Source organism: Pempheris klunzingeri, chromosome 21, assembly GCF_042242105.1.
Source record: "Pempheris klunzingeri isolate RE-2024b chromosome 21, fPemKlu1.hap1, whole genome shotgun sequence".
NCBI classification, from domain to species: Eukaryota; Metazoa; Chordata; class Actinopteri; order Acropomatiformes; family Pempheridae; genus Pempheris; species Pempheris klunzingeri.
Window position 1 is genome coordinate 10,997,291 of NC_092032.1, and position 23,286 is coordinate 11,020,576.

Genomic DNA, 23,286 nt, shown 5'->3' on the forward strand with positions numbered 1-23,286 from the left:
AACAGGTCACATATTAGCAAGCAAATGTTAGTTAAAAAGTCATCTCTGCGTAAAAAGTATTTTGATTTAGTTATGTGTAAGTTTCCACTTGGTGAACAATTTCGTTATAGCCAGGCTAAGTTTAAATGTATGAAGTACTGATGTATCTGGCTCCCAGTGGCCCAGGTCATGTTCCCAGCTGCAGGCCGTTTTGTGTACATTTGTGTTTAATAACAACATCACCAATGAGTTTGGACATAAATGGAGTTGTGTATCTTCTGCTTGCTGGATCAGATGTGAATAGTGAAAGAGAATTAATTACCTGTTAATGGTCCAGACGTGGTGATCTGAGAGAAAATCTTGGTACAGCCTTCTGTCGGACAGTAAACATTATTGATCGAGAGCAGAGGTGTTGTCAGGTGGTCTGCTCTTTATCAACAAGTGCAAACACGCGCACACAGAAGTACCTCCCATAAACAAACCACAGTGCTCAGGTGCCATAATCCTTGGCCTTGTGCAGACATTCCTGGAGGGCCTGTATGTGTTAGAGATATACAGCTGAGTGCTCTCTCTGACCTTATGTGCCATCTACACTGTGCCATCTGCCAAACACATGTAAGCCCGTAGGCTGCTACGCTCACTGAATGTCGCCTGGAGCCAAAGATGTTCGTCAACATGTCTTCCATTTTGGCTTTAAATGATTTTGTTGTGCGGGACCACAAACTTCCAGTCTGCTAAAACTTTCAAGGTCATATCATTCTGCTTAGTTAAATCTGCACTTAGTCAATTAATATCTGCTAGTTACACGGCCAAATTAAAGGCCATGGCACTGGGATATATTTAGACGTTTTTTCAACAGGACTACATGCTTTTTGAGACAAGCTGATTTCGGTGTTTGTTCTGCAGAGCTGAAGTAACTCTCTGGCAGCCCCTCTGTGGCGGCAGTGGGACACCAGGGGGGCCGAGGCCCTCTTAGCTGTGTGTGAGGTGTCGCTGGTCCAACATGAGCGGCCCGCAATCGAAAATGACAGGGTGACTGTTGTCTGCCACCAGACTCTGTGCGTGTGTGTGCGTGTGTATGTGTGTGTGTTTGGGGGCTTTGCTTTGCGTGCAGTAATGTCCTCAGCTGAGCCACCACAGGTCCTGGGGGCCCTGTCTCCCAGATTGTCAGCTGTGGCTGCTTGGGTCTCCTGCAGCAAGAGCACATTTTGGCTGATTTGATATGACATGTTGAACATAGTGGATCAGGATTAAAATGTGTTTTAGACATGCTTTCAGGTAATGAGGCCTACTTTTTGTTTGGTTTTTTCAGATTCACTTCTGTTAAGTGTACCAGGAAATGTTATTTTCTCTTCTCTTTGTATTTTGTAATGTAGTTCAGCAAACATTTGGTTTTAGCCTATGAACAGACTTCATTCACTGGCACAGTGCCATGATTGACCTTGTGACAAGACCTTTCACAAGGCCGACATGACATCACAAAACACCATTTGGTCACATGCTTGCTCCCTTGACTGTTTCAGTTATCTTATGCCAGATTCGCAAACACACACACACAGATAACGATGCCATTGGGTTATCCAATCCTCCCTACAGAAGCAAAACATTGGACAGTTCTGCTAAAATTAATTGGGCATCTGACCTCGTCCCTGGTATGTGGATTTTTGCTGCCAGCAGAGTTGCGATAAGGAAACAAAGGATTAAGGAACAGCACTGTATGAGAGTCGTAATGAGGTCCAGTGGTGAGGAGAAGACTTATTTATATTTTGCATGCATCCCTGACTTCGTACATTTGGCTAGAAGACAATAGGTGCACAAGAGAGAAATAAGAGTGACAGTCGAAGGGCATTGTGGCAGCAGTGAGTTGAGGATAGACGGGACTGATTCATGGCGTAGTGACTGCTGGGATGGTCTTCAGAGATCCCCCGTGGAGCTCAGGAGAACAGCAGGAGAGGGAGCTGCAGAGGGGTGGAGGTTGTACAGGCCTTGTGTTTGAAGTCTTCCTTCCCGACTGGGGCACAGACGTTACCCAAGGCTGGGCTCCTCTCAGGGGGTCCTGCAGGAGTGTTACCCAACCAGGCAGACAGCTGTCGGACAGACTCTCCCGTCTTCTTATCTGTCTTGTCTGTCTCCTCTTTATGTGCCAGTGTTGTGTAACCAAACACAGCACCTGGACGTATCCTAAATCATTGTATGCAAAGAAAACAGTGGAGAGGGACCTCATCTGTAGTGACATGGCCTGAAGGTTGTCATTGAATAGGGAGACGGTTTCTGAGTAGATTGAAGACCTTCCTTGACCTTGATGTTTAAACATATCAATGTGTCAGCACATTGTGGGTGCATCTGAAGAAAAGTATGGTTCAAAAAATGTTAAAAGTTTGAGGAGATATGATAAATATGTGGCTGATAGAAAGTCACAGCTGAGTGCAGTGATCCAAACCTTTGGCCTGCAGGAGTCCTCATCTGTTGCCTCTATGAGCTACATGGCAACAGGTCATAAGTGAAAATGCAAGTACTGTTAGAGCTCAGATTACAAACATTCACTCTCATTTTTACAGTGCAAAGCCACTCTGTAGAGCTAATCCAACAGAAGAAAATTAAAACCAGGGGCACAGTGTAGGTGGTGAAAACGTCTTTTCGAACTTTTCAGCATTCTGTGCATTCAGGAGACACGGTCAGCAAAGCATATTGTAAGCCTGAACTGTTCATGGAGCTGAAGGAATCAATTCCTGATCTTAAATCATTCATTGAGAATGAGAATCATAGCTAGCTAATAACTAGTTCCTATTAAGTTATTAACCAGGGATAGTGTTAAAAGCTACATCCACTTCATAGGACACTTCAGTACAGATATTTCAGACTTCTCCTGAGCATAACAAGTATCAACAGAATGGGAGGCTCATCTGCTCTGGCCTCAGTATACAATATTGTGCATCAGGCAACTTGACATGTTGTTTTCATAGCTTGGAACTTGTCTTTATTTAAACTTTGGGTTGAGGCTGGAAAAGTTAGACATTAATCCCTATTTATGCTGAACAATTTGACTTGCTCTCTCTGCTTCATTGAAAGAAACTCGAGTATTGTGAGACCTAATTTGTTTGCCAGAATTTTGCTAGTAGTTTTTACAATTTTTGGAAAGTGATCTGCTCTACGAACAACAGTAAAACTTCTTTACTATCCGATATTGCTGTTTGACTGGCACAAATGTTAATTAATTTAACCATGTGCACATCAAATAAGTTCCTTGCCTTGTCTTATTGGCAGTGTTTCAATTGCTTGAATTGTTAATATTTACTACTATGGTCCACAGTTCAGAAATAAAGTCAGTTGAAATGAATTGAATATACTGTATAATAAGACAGGATTGATCAGTTTGCAGCAGGAGGCAGATGTTTTCAGGGCTCTCATTCTTCACTATAATTAGTTCACATCATAGACAACCAGAGGGGGAGTTATCATGGAGAACTCCCAGCTCCCCCTCAACACCACCTTTCGAAGGAGCTCGTACCTTTCTTCCCTCCCGAACACCACCTCACCCAGCGTTCCCACTGTAAGACCTACCCGACCCCTGCTGCTCGCCTTACCCAACACCATCCCATTCCCGCCCTGGAGAGAGGACAAAGTGAAGCATCCACAGCGCGATCCATCACTCCCGCCTGTCTCCACACATGCCCTCCTCAGGAAACACCTTTCAGACCAGGAGATTAGAGTGTGACGGGAGAGGAGAGGAGCAGTGAAAGAATGATGGAGGAGGAGGAAGAGAGGGTAAACGATTCAGAGAAGCAGAGAGGGAGCAAGAGGGAGAGGACACACTGGAGAGGAATTGATTGAGTGAGGATATGTGAGATTGATGAGGACAGGGAATGAGAAAATGGGAGATAAAAGTGACTGGCTTTTTTTTTCCCTTTGCTCACCAGAGGAAGTGGTGACCAGTGGGGAGAGAATAAACATGAACTTGCCCATTAGGCAACGTGTTGATACCTCCAAGTGCCCCCTTGGAGCATTAGCATGTCTATTAAGGGCTGACATAGTGTGAAAATGAACACACACACATGCACGGTCACGCACATGTAAACACTCTGAGCCTTATTTACTTTTAACATAATATGAAAGATAAGCGCCAGGAGTTGATGTAGTTGACATGTACGTTGTTGATGGGAGTTATGAAACTCTGTACTACGATCCTGTTTCAGACATGCAATCGTTTACATTAATGTGATGGCAGTTAAGCATGTCAGTCTCATGTCTGAATGAGCACCCGAGTCACTTGTATAAAAGTGAAAAGTCACAATGACATTCTCAACAGGTCGTACCAAGTAACATGTTTGCTCGTGCCAGCTGAGTGCATGAATAAATGCACAGCCGTACAGCATGAGTGCCGTTAGGATTTAGAGCAGCATATTAAGTTCTCTAATAACATTAAATGATGTCAAAATGTATCTGTGTTGTGTGTATTAACTGTGAGAAGAGGTGCAGAGTGTCCCTCACACTCAATTTTTAAAATCAGGCATGCAGCCTGTGAGGGAACAGAAAACAGTCTACCATAACAGTTTTAACTGCCCTCTCTCTCTCTAATGATTATTTTCATCATCAGTATTTATTCAAAGATTGACTACTTTTTCCACTTAATAGATTAATCATTCAGTCTTGAAATAATGCTAAATATTTATAATGTTATCACTGTCCGAAAGTGCCCTAAAAGTCTAAAGTCTTGTCTGATCAACAATCAGGGAACCTAGGATACTTCTTTTTTACAATGATAGCAACATGGAGAAAAGAAACATCAGTTTTAAAAAGCTATACGCATCAACTTAACTTCAATGATCAAAATTCAAGGTCTCTGCCAATTGAAATGGGTCATTCTATCAAATAACAAAAGAAAAAATAAATCGTACTTTAGGGGTACAGTATCCAGCTATGGGTCAAGTTATGAGATCTCCACCTCTGTGATCTCTGCCTCCACCCAAATACAACAGCAAGTCACAAGTGTGCTTGTGACATGTCATGTTTTGGTATTAAGGATCTGTGCTGCTCCTCAGATCTGAATGAACAGATAAATCTAACACCCAGTTTTACTCTCTAGGCCTGCAAGAACTCTGCTACTTCCCGATCCTTTGTGTAATCTACCCTCTATAGCCTTATCAGTGATTCCTTAAAAAAATAACCAATTTATGAAGGATGATTAAACAGGCCTATCTCACAAGAAACTGTATTTACCCAGAAGTGCTAGCTAACCAGATGATAACAGATGATAACTTCTGTTCTGCCCTTATGAAAACAAAACTGAAATGCCTGTGCTGCGCCCCAGGCTGTTGGCATGTGTTTGTAAAGTATGTGCTAGAAAGAAACATGATACTTTTTAGTTGCCAGAGATGTGTAAAATTATTAAAAAAATATAGTGTGTCTGATGGATAGCATTACCCCTACCTGCCAATTTAGATTAAATTCCATAACCTGGAGTTCTCTGAACGCTAAATTGAGATGTGATACACTTGAAGAGCAGAAAACGTTGAGACCACTTGCACAACTGTTGGTAAATGTGATTTTATTTTTATTAGTAGTAGTGTTATCATTGTAATCAGATATTGTTGTTTTGTGCAGATAACTACTTTTGTTAAGAAAAGTGAATTGAATCTGTATTTATGTGTGTACAAATGAATTGTTCTCCCTCCCCGCTGGCTTCTTGGCCCCATCAGACCAGAGTGATAGCTTTAAGGCAAACAAAGGTGCTACCTTCATTATCACCTCCATGCTAAGAGGAGCTAGATGTTTTGGCAGTGGCCTTGCAACCTTCAACGCTGCTCGGCTCTGTGTGTGATTTCCCACACACACAAATTTGGCGTTGATAAAGGTCTCTAAACCAATCACGCCTCTCTTCTCTCATCACCCCCATGGGAGGCATGAGCAAGCCGGGCTGCTAATTCGCTGCCCACCGCTCTTTGTAGCGTCTTTGGCTCATTAACTTAACGTCATTTGATACTGAGTGATAGTTCGCCTTGCTGAAAAGGTCCCTGAGATAAGAGCCAGGTATGTAATCTTTTTCCCCTGCTTTGCCATCTCCCTGTGACAACGTGTGAGATGTATCACCTGGAGAGAAACCACTTTTTCTAACACCAGCGCAGTTAGGTTTTCACAATAAGGTTAACATGTCATAATCAGCATTATGCAAACTGTTTTACTGTCTCCTATTGTATTGTCTCAATATACAAACTATGCTGCAGCAGAGGAATGTTAAGGAGGGGTTTTGAGAGATTCATCCCATATTATTCCATAGTTATTTAGAAAATCCAGTTTTCAGTTTTACACACAGTTGATATGCAATATGTGTAAAGCAGCCCAGTACTCTTTGAGGACAATATCGTAAGACATGGACACAACGGAGCGCCACAAACCAACACTGGTTCTCTCCGTTGTGTGCCACTAGAGTTGCACAATGCATCGAACATCTATTGTGCAACCTTCTGAGGAAAAGCTCTGGATTTAAAAAAGCCCTTTAACTTGATATGTGACACACGTCTTGTGGTCAAGAACTTCTAAGAATTCATCATCACAGAGTGCTCCAAAAGCAAATTGCACACTGACAGTAATTGCAGGCACACCTCACAGGCATAAACACATACACACATATACATAGACAATAACACACACACGCACACACACTGCACAATGACCTGTATTGTTGGTTGTAATTATATTCTTTTGTTGCTGTCCTGACTTAATGAAATCAGATCTCCCAGATGCTTAGATGCTATTTGTTTGTAAAAGTTGTTTTTGATTTCCATCATACACAATATGATTATGGTAGGTCTTTCTGGAATTACAGGCTATCACTCTGACGCTGACAGGTCCATTGCCATACAAGACGAGGCTCCTCCCGCCTGATACAGAGTTACTACAAGTGATTTATTTAACCCTAACTGCAACCAGGAGGCAAAAAGACGAAGCCTTCTTTCATGGCAGTCATGAATTGGGCCCTAAATGACCCTTACTGTTCACCGGCAGGTAACGACGCTTCCAGTGGAGGCAGTCGGGGTCATTAATGTCCCATGCTAGGATAGATGCTCTGTGGCTGCGTACTGAGTTATGGAGATGAGCGTAGCGACTGGGGAATGTTTTTCTGTCTGTCTGAGCCCCACACCATCACCACGACCAACACTACAACCACCTTCCTCTCATCTGGATGTTAACGCATTCTCAGGCCTCAAACAGCAGACATTTTGAAATACTCAAAACAACAGTCACGTCGGGGGTTAACACCAGTTACGACTAAGGTGTCACAAACTCCTGCGGTTTAGGTAAACACTGTGTGTGTGTGTGTGTGTGTGTGTGTGTGTGTGCGCACGCACTCGCCTGCCTGGCTCATAACAGTATCTTCATGATCTTCCAAATCTCCTGTGTTCTGTTTTACATGCAAATTCAGCCCAACCCTTTGCATTTAAAGGAGATAAGGAAAGATTAAGCAAACCACACTGTCACTACCTAAATGTGGGAGGAAGAAATCGCAGCAGCAAGTGAAACAGGAGATGCAGAGCATTTTTTAAGGGAGATTAACTCTCCTTTTGCATGTCTTAGCTAGCTGAGCACAAAGCAGTCCTGCGCTCTCCTGTTGCATATGACAGCTATCACAGGCTCAGGGGCTTACGATGATTTAGTAAGCATTTATCTTGAATATGATCTAGTGATATGACAAATTATACTACATTGTACTCTCAGGTGTACAGTGTTTTAATGCAAATTTAACTATTAGTTACAGCCTCTTTAAAGATATAACTAGAGTGTAAAATAACACTTTGAGGTTTTACTAAGTTTAAGTGCTGGAGCCGGGACGAGTGACTTCCTGGAGTCTCCACTGGTTGACTGAAAACTGCTCAGAGCTAAGAAATAGACAGGCATATGACCTATCAACAAAGAGGTCTCAGAAACGGCTCAGCTTGGTGCTCAGCTCCACTAAAGATACGCCAGGTCTATTTTCGACGCTGGCCGCAGCCCGACCACGTCTACCAGCACAGTGCAGATGAGGTTGGTAGGAAGTCAAACAAACAAACAACGAAGAGAATCCAGTTTTTAAAATAAAAGCCCCTGTGCAGACCTTCAATCATATATTTCACCACCACATCAGTGGTCATGTTCGACGAGAGGTTCGTCTTGAATGCAAAACAAAAACAACCACTTTCTACTTGTCTTGTCTTTAGCTACAGCACAACAAAGCAGTAAATACAGACAAAAGACAAAACAATGCTCGTTTGGACATGTTAGAAACACGAAAATCAAAGGAAAATGACCAAATCAACAAAAGCTGAGCTAGTCAACTAATCAGCCAGGCAAAACGCTCCATGCATGAAACACTTCAGAGACGCTCCCAGTAGGTTTTACAACCGCGCAAAACCGAACCGCAGATGGAATGCGGCGCAGACATGCCCAATGGGTTTTTGGGGTAATATGGGTCAGAGATGGTGGTTGCCAGAATTTGTTATTCTTGGTAGCTAGGCTAGCTGTTACCCTGTTTCCAGTCTTTGTACTAAGGTAACAGTTGGTTTAACAAAATAATTAATTGAAAAATGTTTTAATTTAATAATTAAATTGTGGTGTCCCTCATGGTTCCATTAAAGGTTCCCTGATATTCTGCCAGCACTACACTTTTTGCAAAGTTGTATTGATTGCACAGAAATGTACTGTTTTGATTTTCCTTTACATGCCTATATATATTACTGGTTTTAATAAGATGCTCTCAGTGTCATTCCTGATGATGTGTAGACAGACTATACATGTAACAACAAAACTTGTGGTCAGAAAAACATTAATTTCAAATCCGCATGTAACTCATCTGGCTTTGATATGAATGCAAAGACAAAGGGAAACCACAGAGCACCATTATCTCAACAATCTTGTATTCTGTAGAACGCACTCCCCAATTTACCATGAAGGGAGGAAAATTATGTTTTGATTGGACTTCTATAGGCACTGTGCAAGAGGGGAATACATTTTATTCGCACTACATTCACATGTGCCCACATGCACACACATTGTGCTATTGATGCTGTAATGATTTTCCCAAAATGGCGTGATTTATTATACATACTTTCAAGTGAAAGATCTAATGCAGCATAGTTACAAAATAAACATTTGTTTTAGAGGCCCCTTCTCCTCTGGGACATCCTCTCTACTCCTAATTTCCCTCTACTTTTCACTTAGCCCAAACTCATTCTCTTTCTCCCACTCTGTGTTTCTCTGTCCGTCTTTCTTTCTTTCTTTCTTTGAGTCTCACACTCACCCCCACGTACACATCTCCCTTGTGCCCAGTGAGTAAACATGGAACCGTGTGAGCCTTCAGGAGGACTTTGAAATGAGACATGGCTGGGACATCAGAGGACTCTGCCACTCTCAATGAAGACTGCTTGATTTATAAGAGACCAGGGTGTGGGGGGGTTGTTTCCAGAGGCACACAAGGCCATGAGGTCCTCCATTAGTACCCTGACCCCTGTTTCATGGGACCAACCACTGCATAGGAGGAGAGGGAGGAGAAGAATGGAGGGATGGATGGATGGTGTACATGGGGGGGCTTGTCTGTGAGGGGGTATTTTCTTTTTTTTACCATAGAAAGTCTGCTATTTACATTTTCACTGCAGAGAAGGCAGCAGAAATGAGAAACCCTAGCTTGGTCATTTGTCAGTGGCCTGTGGTGCCCCGACTTAAATGTCTGTTGGATGTATCTGATCCCTCGCTCATGCCTGTCTCTGCTCCCTCTTTTACGATTGTCCTCACGGTTTTACTGTTCGCAATCTAATTAGCTGTGTCTTAATCACGTGTTAAAGCGCAGCGCCTTCCTGGTGTTTACTGTCTGTTAGCCATGTTGTAAAAATGTGTGAGGTGGCTCGTAAAAACGTAGCACTCACTCTCCTTTTGTGGATAATATCACAGCATCACTGAATAATGGGTATAAGCTTCTTAACTATGCTACTGCAGGAATACGGTAGCATTGATGTACTCGTTTTTGAGAGTGGAAGGGGTTGACATTGTTGCATCTTTTAAAATGTATGGGCATTTCAAGGAGAACTGTTTGGGAAAAACTGGAGCTCTAATCATTTCATTTTAATCCCATTGGATTTTGTTATTGCCCCAACATTGTAGAGAAATTTCATATCAAAAGGTATCTTGCCAAAATAGTGTGAACATGATTTATGTAATTTCCCCTGCTATCCAACTTTGAAGGAGAAAATCACTCTGCATGCCTACGTCAGTCTGTGTTTGCTCATCACGTCAGCCCTTCTGTGTTTGCAAACTGAATACAAAACATGGCTTTGTTCTTGTTGAGATCAGTTCCTGTTGTTTATGAACATTTTGTGACAGGCCTGCAGGCTTGAAACTAACGCGGTAATGGCATTATGCTAACATTTGTAAAAAGACATATGTTTTCAGTGTGCATTACATTACGTTTGTCCCACATTGTGTTCCATCTTTGGCTAGTTAGTGTGGCCCCTGGACCTATTCATCAGAAAACCAGTCTGGTTGGAGGAGCCTTACCCAGCAAGGCCTGCCTCTTGATATAAGCATACTGGAATTTATTGTTTTCAGTAAACATGCCTTATACATAATCTGTCTCTGCAGTACATACTGCCAGTTGCCATAGGAACATAGTAGGGTTTTCATAACACTTCGGGGGCTCCCTCAGGCATGATGGGTCTTAATCGACCCCCTTCACACATTGAATTGCAGGCCTACTCCGTTTTTCTTGGGATTTAGGTATGAGACAAAATGTCCATCCACATCTTATAGGCCCATAGAGCATGCTGGGTAATGAGAAACAGTCACAGGCCTTGTGGAGATCCGTAGCAAATTATAAAACACCGCAACAGGTTTTATAGCCGTGTCCCTTGTGTGTACGAGGTGCTTAAAAGTCAACGCAGAAAGGAGTTTAGGGAGCTACAGGGAGGAAAAGACAAGAGGAAGAGGGTGTAAAACGCTGTCTGACTGCATGTCCTCTCTTGTTACCGGATGTCCTCGTCCACCAGACATCTACCCTCTCATACACTCTGATGTCTCTGACAAGAAAATATAAAGGGCTTGTGATGGAGAATTGGGGAATATTGCATGCAGCTGGCGGCTGTCAAAGTGAGACACTTATCCCCTCTCCCTTCACCCTTTATCTTAACCCTTTCATATACTACATCCCCACGTTCATCTTCTCTGTCTTTCCACACCTGTAAGTCTCCTCTGTGAATTTTGTGACCCTTTTTTGTTGGTCTAAAGGGTCAGTGCGGATCTTATTGGATCACCATGCACCGTTTGAAAACCCCTCCCCCCTATGCCTTTCTGATGTATGGAATGGGACGGGGGATTTTGTCTGACAATTTTTGTAACTTTACAAAACATACATGAAGTACACAGTATTTTAACTTCTCTCTCAAACTCTCCTTTCATTCTTCACACATGTACTTCTGTTAACTCACACTGAGGTTCTGGGCTCAAAACATCCAGCAGCTGTTGTCATTATGAGGGAATAGGAGCTTTTAATAACTACCATGTAAAGTGAAGTTGCTGCTCTGATGACTCATCTGACCTCTCTTCATTTGTTCAGATCATTTTTAGTATGAACTGTATTTTAGCTTCTATTGCCTACCCAACGATGAAGAAATAATTGGATTCGAATTTTAATAGGATGGCTGATAACAGCCAGCAATGCTCTTTGACATCCAGGGTGATATCCTCACTACACACGATCGATACAGCCCACTGCAGTATCTTTACTAAGTTATTATCTATGCAAATCGGGGGAAGTCATTAAGAGTGTGGATCCTACCTCGGGTGTGGGCTGCCAATGCTTCCATACTGCTGATAGTCAAGGTATTTTCCCTTTGGTTGTGCAGCCAGGCAACAACCACAGCAATCACATCCCCACCCAACCTCTGCTTGTACCACTGCCCACTAGCCTGCACACTTCATCACCAGGCAAATAAGTGCAAGTTTGTCATTTTGAATTCAGGACAATGAAAATTGTCGGGAAAAGGGCAGTTAAAGGGATCATGTGGTCGATCTTTGACACAAAAAGAAAAGTGGAAGAGAAAGGGAGATTAGGAAGCAGAGAAGAGCAGGAATAAGAGAAATGGGACGCCCCTAGAGAACGATCATTATCTCTCCAACGATAAGAGAACGAGTGCCTAAAGGCTGGCCTTTCTTCCCACAGCTTTTCGTACCTCCCCAGGGCAATTTGAGTCCAATTGTTCAGGATTATAGAGGCTTCTCCCTCCGGCATAGAAAGGTGGATCTTTGCAGGTGGAGATGAGGTGATATAACACTGCGTTGGAGTCACTAGGGAAACCTGATGGAAATGGACACTAGCCACACAGGACAGACAGAGGGGTGTTTCTCACATCACTCACCATGACTTTACTATTAGCCCAGGAAGTGAATCGTCTGGACAACATTTGATGGTGAAGCAAAATTATTTTCTGTGTATGTCATTTATACAAGTGAAGCATGAATTGTGAATAAGATAAGGGTTTGTTGGGTGAGTCATAAAGGACTATTCCATCCAGACTGTGTCTCATCAGCCAGGTTGCATTGGTGTATGGGGGGGACCACTGACTGAGCATTTTAGCTCAGCCAGTGGTTGTGTTGGTGAGTCACTGGCCTTGAGGCTGTTTTTCTCTTCTTATCCAATATCTTCGCAGGCAGTAGACCCATCACTAATGCATTTTTCATGCACTACTGTATAACTCATCCTATGCTGTATTTAGGCACTGATTCGTCAGCAACCTTGGAATAAGTTAGCAATATTGAGGATGGACAAACATAGCTTCCCTTGCGTAACTTCCTGTGGGTGGCAGGTTCCTTTCTCAACAAAAATGTGTCATTGTCTCCATTCTTGATGAAAAGGGAAAGTATCAGACTTTCTGGTCTTGGTCAAAGAATGCGTCGTTTTGCCCGGTGTTCAGTCACATTTGACCTAGATCTCTTTGTGGTGTGAAGGCGAAGTACACAGATAGAGCAGCAAACCAATACCACTCATTGATATCAGTCTTTAAGAAAATCTAAATCAAACAGTAGCATTTAATTATAACCCCCTCTCCCATTCGTGTATAATATCCTGAATTGGTCATTTTTGTTAAATTTACAAATAGTCATCCATGAAATATTTATTTAAAACTGTTCATATATGATTTTAAAGGGCTAAAAGCGAATAGTTATGTATGATAACAACTCTTATATTGTATTAGTAAGCGTTCATTGACTATTAATACGAGTGACACATTATAAGTTGTTGACAGATAAACTATTAAACACTTTAAATGTTCTTATTTCTGCTTACAGCTACATTATAGTGTGGTTTCAGGTGTTATAAACCAGATTTGATTCTTTGCTTAGGCTCCATACTGATCATAAATGTTAAACAGTGTTACCAGTTAAATTCACTATGACAAGTATATTTATTGCTGCTATCCTATAATTATGATGTTATGTTATAACATCAGAAAATAACCAAACTCAGTGATTAGGTTACTGTTTCTTAACAAAGTTTGATTGCGGCATGCTCACACAGTGTTATCATAGAGGCTGTCTTCAGCTGTATCTGCTTTTCCTCTGAGAGGCTTTGCTGACAAGGCAGGAGTATGGTATGCTGAGGTGCTTCTGCTCCTCGCCCTCTGCCCATATGTTTTGTATTACGCCCTAGGAGGTGCCATCCTCAGCAGCTCAGTGATGGGAGGGGATAAAGCAGGCCTCTCCGATCCAAATGACGCATGACATGGCGCTGCGCCCTGGGCCCTTATTTATGGCTTCCCATGTCAGCGAAGGCTTGGTCCCCTGGGGAGCCCCACGGCTGTTGCCCACTAAGCTAGCCTTCAGTGCTCATCTCAGGCCTGGGAGACATACAAAGAATACACACTATCCACTGTAGGAATTGTGATCACTGTAATGTGGCAGCATGCACACATTACTGAGAAGTATGCGGAAATCAAATAGATTTCCTCATAGAGAAGTTTGTTTAGCTGTACAACCTTCACAGATGCTGCACTTTTTTCCCCAAAAGAAGTGACGTAGCTCATATGAAGCGCTCCTTCAGAAGAATTAACGTCATGTCAGGCTACAGCTCGTCCACTGCCGGCACACACTGCCTCTTTTATCAATGCTTCTGATATGGAGGAGGATGTGAAATCTGGAGAGAGAGTGAGGAAGAGATTTGGTGAGGGGATCTGAGTACAATTTTCTCTGCAGTTACTCAAGAATCCATGTACATATCACACCGCATTAACAACGTGTACACTTCCAGCACTTATGCACACACAGGTGTTCTCCACGAGCTATCCGGGAATGTTCCAGTGATCCTTGTCCAGGGTTTTGATGTGGGTCGAAGCAAAAGAAAAGAATTTAGAGGAAACGAAAGCCAAGGGGATGAGAAGAAGCTCGAGAGTAGATGACAGAATGAAAAAAGGAGAAGAAAAAATTTGCAATAGATAACGTTTAAAAGAATTTGATGAACATCAGAGAAAGATGTGATGTGATGGCATGGTAGTGACAGCAGGGTTAACACGGAGCAAAAAGATGGCTGGGATTTTCTCCTCCCTGGTATCTCATATTTCTTTGTGCTTTGGGGAGTGAGCGTAAAAAGGGAGCTCTGTCAAGGTTTTATGTGGCCTTTTGAAATCTCTCCAGAACAATATATCCAGCTTCAGAACGTCTCTGACAACAGGGCACTCATTTTTCCAACTTCCCAGGTCCTGCCTGTAAAACACCCTGTTTGAAATCCACTCTGGTCATTGTTTAGTCTAGTGGAAGTCCCTTAGATCATCCTCATCAGCAGCCATCCTGCATCCCCCTCATGCTCTGAATCCCCCTGCCTTTCAGGAACTCAGAACCAGCCACCCAAAGTTAATAAGTAAATCTTTCTAGCATTATTATGACCTGACAGACAGTGTGTTATTGCAGAATAAGAGGGTGAATGGTGATTGTACAATTGAGCAAACAAAAGCGCACAGTTTGGGTTACGGTCCATCCATCCCAGCGATGTCTCAAGTTCTAAGAAGAAACTGTTCTGGAAGCGGTTGCAAAACAATGCTGTGGTTTGTGGATGTCAGTGGTGGAGTGGTACTTGGTAGAAGTGGGGAAGTGCGTCTTGCCAATATTGTTTCTGTAAATGATACAGTGATCCACTATCTAGTCATAATAAAGACACAAAAATTATTAAATGTTAGCACAACCACAGGAAAGATTTAGATTTTTAACACAACAAAGGCAGTCCTAATGTTCCAGGATCTACTGACGCTGCAGATTGAGCAGGCCTGCATGACACCACACAACACCTGAGCCGTTAAAATTTCATCTTCAATGTTTTTGTGTCATTTTTGTATGCTTGCTGACATGCACGCCTGCAGAGTTCAGGGATGGTTTTCTAGTCATGCCATAGACTGCACGAAGAATTTTTTTGCCTCTTGCTCCCTTTGAATGTCCGAACACATGACCAATACAATGACGCAGGATCAAAGCAAAGATGAGAGGCTGCCACTGATGCTCTCGGCCTGGACTTGAGATTAGGGAAAGGTTCGAGTAGTCTGGGAGCCTGGATCTGCGCGGTAAATAGGCAAATACCACACTGTACTATGCAGACTGGGTCACTGGGTTAAACCCTAAGCTGGTGTCTGCACTTTCATCTGGCCTCCAGCAGAGTAGAGGCAGGATCTGATGTGATAAAGGTAAGAGAACATGCAAACTAGGCTAACTTTTCCCTTTCTTCTTCTACCCTGAAGATTCAGAGTAGGAGGAGAGAAAGAGATGCAAGTATGTGAGATTGAATGATGTGCTGGTGGCCTTCACCTCATTAGGACCTCCCTGGTGTCTTTGATGACTGCTAAGGGCCAGAGGGTGAAGTTATGGAGATTGAAGGATTGAAGCCCCATCCCCTCTTCTCTTTGGTTCCTTTCCCACCAAATATTTCTTTTTCTGTTTTCAATTCCTTTTCCAGCCATACCATCTCATGTCTCGACACCTTGTTCTTTTTACACCTTGTGTCCTTGCGTAAATATAGCTGAAAACATCTTCATTGCTTCTCTAGAACGCAGTAGTCCAGCAGTGAGAGCTGACACGGGAGTCCAATTTGGCAGGGCCAGTGTGATCCAACGATCTATCAGGCCGATGCCAGGAACTCCTGGGGGACTGAGCCTTTGTTTGACTAAGCTGCTGACGGAAGCGAAGCCTCTGTCGTGGAAGCCATTAGGAGCACAGCAGGCTCAGAAAAATGAGCGGGCCTTGTCACTCCACATCAGGAGCTCGGCCACGGTCGAGGATCCTCCTCAGACGCCGCCACGTTCAGCCGCTGTTTGTCCAAGCCTTTGAACTAGGGACAGGGAGATAGATGGATGAATGAGACCATGTGCGAAGCGCCTGTAGGGCAGTCTAGATTGGCTCCCAGCCTTGGATTGATGGCGAGTGCTGATTTGTTATCTAAAGTTGGGGTGAGGAAAGGATAGGTGAAGAGGGAGTGATGAGGATGACTTCAGTACTTATTCCATAGCAAATTCAAAGGGTGCATTGGTATGTGCATGCTGTCAGAGGTACTGGCAAGAAGATGAATGATGATCCAGGCAATCCACTTTGAGTTTGAAGTGTTATCAAATTAAAAAAACACAACACAAGGTTTTATAATAATGTGAGGCAGGACTTTATAACTCTGAAAAGTTATTAGACAGCCTATCTTGACTATTACTAGCTAAAAATGACACGATGCTGTTCTTGTTACAAGGTGTTCTAAGTAGAATATACTCTTGCATGTATTTGCATTTCCCAGATGACAATGAATTGCAACTTAAGCAACCACCATACTCCATCAAACATTAAAGCTTTCCAACCATCCAACAGCTTCAGAAACCTCCTTGCGAAGCCTTTCTGGCATTAGAACTCGGAAGGTTTGTCCATCAATCTCTGTAACTTTCTGAATCTGACATTGACACCCATTTCAAGCACCAATCGACTAGGTGTGTGGAGGCCACCATGCCTTTGAGTGTGGTCGATCAGCCCCGATCAGCTAGAAACACTTCAGATGTGTGAGGATCACACATGGACCAAACTAGTTCATTCGTGGCTCAACCCAGCCCTCTGAGAAGATAAAGTTTTCAGTGGCCAGTAAACCAGTTTTTCTGTTTTGAGCATCAATTTCAGAAGTCTAAACCCTTCATTGCTCTCCTGTTAATGACTTTGCATCCTCTCTGCACATTGTCTCCTAACCCACTTGATACTCTGCCCCATGACAGAGATGGAACACCTCCACCTTACATGTCACAGCCTCAGACTAAACATACTCTTGTGGTGTTGATGCATCATTGTAGCGGCTGCCTCTAATGATGGCCAACTTATCTCATTAGAAAAATAATGATTTCACTGGCTGCCATTCCCACAGATAGGCCCAATATTTGTCTTAGGTTCCTTGTCCTTCACTGAGCTGCTGGGCCCAGGCATTGGCTGCCACGGCCCTTATGCCTGCCTGTCGTATATCAGCAGTGCTGCCACCGTCAAGCCCGTGATTTATGGCTGTTTATCTTCAGTCACCCCCTCCGCCCCACTTTCCAACAGATGGGCTCTGGCTATTTACTCAGGGAGAGAAAGGTCCCAAACCAATAAAATATAACAAACAAGAAGTAATCATGGGGAAGTTGGCTGTGATTAGAATTTATTGGTCAGCAGAGAAAATGGAGATTGATCCGTCCTTGTTGTTAATCAGGCGTTACCTGATCATGTCTCTTAGATTCATCTGGCTGCGTTAGGTTTCTGTCTTATCTTAATTACTTTTTCCGCTTCAATATGTGTCGACAGTCCTGGTCATTGTGAGATGACATGGTAGTACTATACACATATAGAAATGGCTGTTTCAAGAGTTCCATGACATGATTTATGTTTATTAACAGTGTTAATAGTGAAAACATTCCTTTAGCTGTCATGTTCTACTGGGTTGTCACCTTAAATCTCTGCAAATATATTCAAGCTCTAAATCTCACTGGCTGTCACATCTTCACAGAGAAAAAAACACAGTGAACCATAAATTGTCTGTTACAGACTGAGAGGGACTCCAGTTGATTTCTTAGTCTCTGGAGAAAGGCCTTAATAACCTAACAGTATCATTTTTTCAAACCAGTCTTCCTATATTGTTGCATATATTTCAGTACCTGTAAGCATTAGGTTTTTTTCCTCAATTTGACAGATACAAACCAGATTTTGACCCCTGTACCTCCTGGTCATAAATTATGATTCCTGGTTTATGTTACTCATAATCTGAAGTTAAACGCTTTGAAAATTATTTTGGACCCAAGCACCTAGATAATGGTGTGAAACATCCTCCTGTACATATGGCATTCCACAGAGACACATTGATACGCCATGCAGCAGGATTTATATTTTCTCAGGATTAAAGCGTGATAAATGTTTCCTGTCAGTGCATATGGACTTAAATACAGATCGTTATTCACTTGGAGACGTCTCTGTCTGTGTGTCTGAAACTAATATCTTCCATTCAAATATTCTTGTGAGAAGACTTTAATTTGTCAGCACCACGTAGTTCATATAACTAATAAGGATAAAGTAATGAATTGACGTTGGTGGGCCACATAATAGGATAAGCTCAGCTAGTCGTCACATCTCACTCGTCTTCTAAGCACAGCCACGGATGCCTTATCTCGACTCAGATTAACCAGTGATGGAGTGTAAAGGATTCAGGCCACTGTAGCACCAGATGTGTGTAAAATAATGATGTAATTTGTGTTGTTAATGTTTTTTTTGTAGTTTTTCTTTTTAAACAGCAATGTTCACTTCATATTAGGCAGTATTTATCAGTGCTCCTATTTCTTTTATTTCTGGCACATGATTTACTATGTAGATAGACTGTCCAGCGTGTGTAAGAAATAACTTCAGCATCAGAATCTTTCAACCCGCATTTCAGTTTGTATAAATGGGCACCCAGGTAAAATTACTCAAATTCATCCGTAATATGAAATATGCAGAAGACAACATGCTGATGAACCATTTTCATGCACATACATTAGATAATTAACCAAAGGACTTTGCCAGATAGTGGTTCACACTTAATCTACTTACATACAAATCTCGTCTTTTCAAGGATTGAATTCCAGGTGCTGAAAGGAACCTGGATTAAGTTTCTGTGATTCAAATGCTGAGTCACAGAAATGAACTAATATTGTCCACCAGCTGAGATCGTTGGACCTCGTGTGCTTTAGTTAAGAAAATCACATTTCAAACAGTTTCCCATAGTGAATTTTCTACCACATTGACACAACAATTGTGAGCAAGCAATTCAGACACAAAAACACACTTGAGTTCTTATTTGTCAGACTGAATGAGAAATGTGTAGTAAATGTGTAGTTTTTGCTACCGTTAGTAGCTACTGTGTTTGAACAGTGGTCACTCATGATGGTATGGAAGGAAGAGGTCTGCGTTGCTGGAACCAGTGGTGTCACCTCTGCTAGGCGATAATGTATATCCCCCAGCTGCCTCCAGAAAAGCAAAGAGGGGAGGGCAAACACATCTGGAGCCAGTCTTTAGGATGGAGGAAGGATCTCTGACAGGATTGGACCTGCGACCTGGTTAAAACCATCTTAAACACCACTTTTCTTGAAGTGGCTTCTGTTTGTGACACTAGCTGGTATCGATGGTTTAGGTCAGTTTTCGTGTAAGCGTCTCTGCAGGAGTGGACCAACACTTACTAAAACACCTTGGCCTCTCAGGTTTCACTTGTTATTTTGTTTATCTTCCAGTTTCACTTCACATAGCGTGTGTGTAAGTCTACACTGCACCTCTCCACTCCCACACATGTTGTATGTTGTGATAGCAGGCTGGACCCTCCTCACATCTCCAGCAGCCCCTCTAGCTGGCACAGACAGGCGAGCGATGAGCAGGAAGGAAATTACATCATGGCATTTCTGATCAAGGCTTGGCACAAGGCACCATTGAGTTATTACGGCTGCATAGTGTGAATTCATGGAAATATAGATAGGATATAGTTTTTTTTTAATGACATGGCTTTGGAGTGCTGCACATGGCTGGTTGTGATTATGTACAGAATGCGTCAGGCAGTAAATTCAAAGCTATTTTCTTGGTAGTGTGAGCCTGAGAAGTGTCCTCATGCACTGAAAGATTCTCCACTCAACCACAAAATGAGCATAATCAAGTAATTACACAATTAACAAAACAAACGCTGTACTCACGAGCTTATTTCCAGTTATGGTTATTTAGTGTTAGTGTTTTTGGCTGCACAGATGAGATTATTCTGCGCGTGTTACCTTTATGATTTACAGGTATTTCAGACTTGCTGCTATTTGTATAGCTGTGGTCACAGAGAGTACAGATGTCACTCAGATTGACTTAGGAAAATGCAGAGCAACCAAAGCATAAAGTGGAAATGTTAACCCAATAACGCTAAATAAACAGTCAGTGGAGAGGAGCCAAAGACAACAGAGAGTGAAGGGAAAGTGTCCTGCTGGCATCAGGTTTCCCAGAGTAAGTGTTATTTGAAAAGCAGCTGAAGGGTGACACTCACACTCTCCTCCCACCCAATCTCCCTCTCTCCCTCCTCCCTCCCTCCCTCACTCACTCGACCATCTGTTATCCCCTCTCTTCTCAGGCTGCTCTAAGTGCCTTGAAACAGCTGTCGGAGCAGGGACTGGATCCGGTGGATGGCCCCATCAAGGTACGGTAGGATCACGGATCACGCCGAAAACTCACAGACAGACACTCCACACTCTGTGGTGGATGTTTAACCAATCGCCCAGTCCGTGGTGTTGGTGGGGGGGTGGGGAGCCAGTTGTGCGTGCGTGTGCCAATCTGGCTTATTGCAAATCCTCAGCGCTTCGGGCTGGCCCAGCATCAGCTCCCTCCCCACCCACACACACACGTCCAACATTTCCGCTCAACATTTGTATTCCATAGGAAAGCAACAGTAGGCGTATATATTTACATGCACTGCACTCCTGTCAGTGCTCCACACTTTGCATGATGGCTATCACCATCAGCCATGACAGAAAAGAGGGCTTTCTCCACGTACCTCCACTCCCGTCATTCCCTATCTCCTCCACGACGAGGAAGGGAGGGAAGGAAGGAGGAAGGACGACAACGGAGATTGAAGTAGGAGTGTTTTGGGGGTGTGGGGTTGGAAACCGGGGAGGAAATAAAGCATTTCTGGCGTATTTTCATAGTAGGTGTGCCCTGGGAAAAAAAAAAAAAGTATTGGCAGAGCTGTTTTCTTGCAGCCCTGTGTCTCTTTTAGAGAGAAAGAGGAAAGGAACAAAGAGAGGAAAGACAACTGCAGCGTTTGAAAAGCGTCATTTACTTCACCATCAGAGGAGGGGGGCAAATATGGCAGCAAACTGCACTTTCACTTGAGCAGTTAATCGCTCATTTGCTGTGAACGTACTTTTGGTCATCAGGCTTCAGATGATGGAAGTTCTAAAAGTGAAAATACACCTTTTTCCTCCAAAATCCCCCCCCCCCCCCCAGCTGATCAGTCAGTGTGAAACAGACTGAGGTCAAGGACTTCTTAAGTGTCTACAGAAACAGTGGCAGTGCTTTCGATTTCTCTGGATGTTTTCTTTCACAAGAATCATTTATCACATTTTGAAAGAATTCCAAATGGGCACCACGAATCTTCCTGAAGAAAAACACAGAACAAATAACCAACAGCAGCACAGATTAAGAGCAACATTGGTCGACTCCTCTGACAAAATCTGCCCTAACACAGTTTTATTTGTCTTTTCAGACCAGTGAACCATGTGGGAGGGAGGATGGACATTAAACAGACTAACTCAGGCACCACCACTCAGGTCTGCAAGGATTCAAAGGCTGTCGTCTAGGAGCTGACAACCCTGAACCCCTCCTTCAGCGTACACGAACCTGACAACCCCCCCCACCCACCCACCCACCCCCCCCCCACCCCCACTACACCCTTCACCCTGATCTCCCATAACCTACAACCCACAGCTTCCCCACTACCCACAATCCCCCACCCCACCCCACCCCACCCCACGATTGCCACTGTATCCTGCAAAACCTGTCAACATGCAATAGGGTGGATGTGCACCGAGAAATGACCGACTAAAACACCATTACCCGAGTCTATGTGAAGACAACGCTATCTTAACACGTTTATCGATGATTTCAGTCAAAATTTAGAGGTCAAAAAAATACATACACGGAATACAAAACTAATGAGATAAATGCATGGTACTGTATGAAATCAAGGGAAATCCAAAGTGATACACTGCATAGACAATTTTCCCTTCGGATCAATGTCTGTTGGTATGGTTAAAACAAATATGTACATCATGCCATTGAAATACAGAAGTAACATTTTAGGGGAGAAACCAACTTGCGTACAGTAGCTTATTTTTTCGGGGGTATTATGTTTCAATTTTTTTTTTTTTTTTTTTTTTTTGTTATTTTATTAATCTAACAATGCTTGAGTACTGTATTTAAAATTAACCAATGCCAGTGCTGTGAAAGTTGTAGTTGTTGTCTTCATATATAGTCACCCAGCTTACCTTGTATGCTGACATAAAAAAAAAAGAGTTCATCTATCTATATGGATGTGTATGACTTGCAAGAGTATCATATTCCGAAAAATAACACAGAAAAGTTTTTTCATGTGGACAAAAAGGACAAAACTGGTGTTAGCAGTAATCAGTAGAAGTGTTGACCACCCAGGAGGGAAGGTTGGACCGACCTTTACTTCCTGAGGGGTCTAACTTTCCCGTTTAACATGACCCCACACTGGCATAGCATCACTGGAGCATCACCTGACCAACAGCGGAGGCAAAGGGGCCGCCACAGTTGGACTTTTTAATCTTAAAAAAAAAAAAGAGGCCAGTTGCATTGACAGTGGCTCGTCTTTTGCGCACATTATCTAATGCCAGTAAACTTTTAATGTAGAGTCCAAACTCCAAAGAGTTTTGTACGGGCGTGACTGCATGTCCTCCAGTGAATGAAAAGTCCTCTCCATTCCAGTGATTTTGTGTCAGTGGATCGTCCCCCCTTCTCCCCCCCCCCCACAGTTTTGTCGATCACATCTACACCCATTGTGTGTGTTGTATTGACCCGCCAAGGCATCAACTGGGTGCTTTTAATGCCTGCATTCTGGATCGCATCTTTTGAGTGGCGAGAGCCTGCATCCGATTGGCAGACTCCCTCCCCTAAAGGCCACTTTGAATCACTTTGTTCACTGACATTGCGGACGTCTTCTTCGCTGTGAGTGCAATGTGTAATAAAGCTGTTTCTGTTACTGAAATGCAGTAAAAACACCTCAGTTCATGTGGAAAAAAA

General features: G+C 43.0%; 1 protein-coding gene across 1 annotated transcript in view; it reads left to right on the top strand.

Annotated features, from left to right (window-relative positions):
• stau2 (staufen double-stranded RNA binding protein 2) overlaps nucleotides 1-23,286 on the top strand; it is a 79,331-nt gene extending 56,045 nt beyond the window's left edge. Inside the window, exons 14-15 of the mRNA XM_070853034.1 lie at nucleotides 20,597-20,662; nucleotides 21,728-23,286. Coding sequence (XP_070709135.1) covers nucleotides 20,597-20,662; nucleotides 21,728-21,763 — 102 coding nt within the window. The 3' untranslated portion in view covers nucleotides 21,764-23,286. The remainder of the gene's footprint in view (nucleotides 1-20,596; nucleotides 20,663-21,727) is intronic.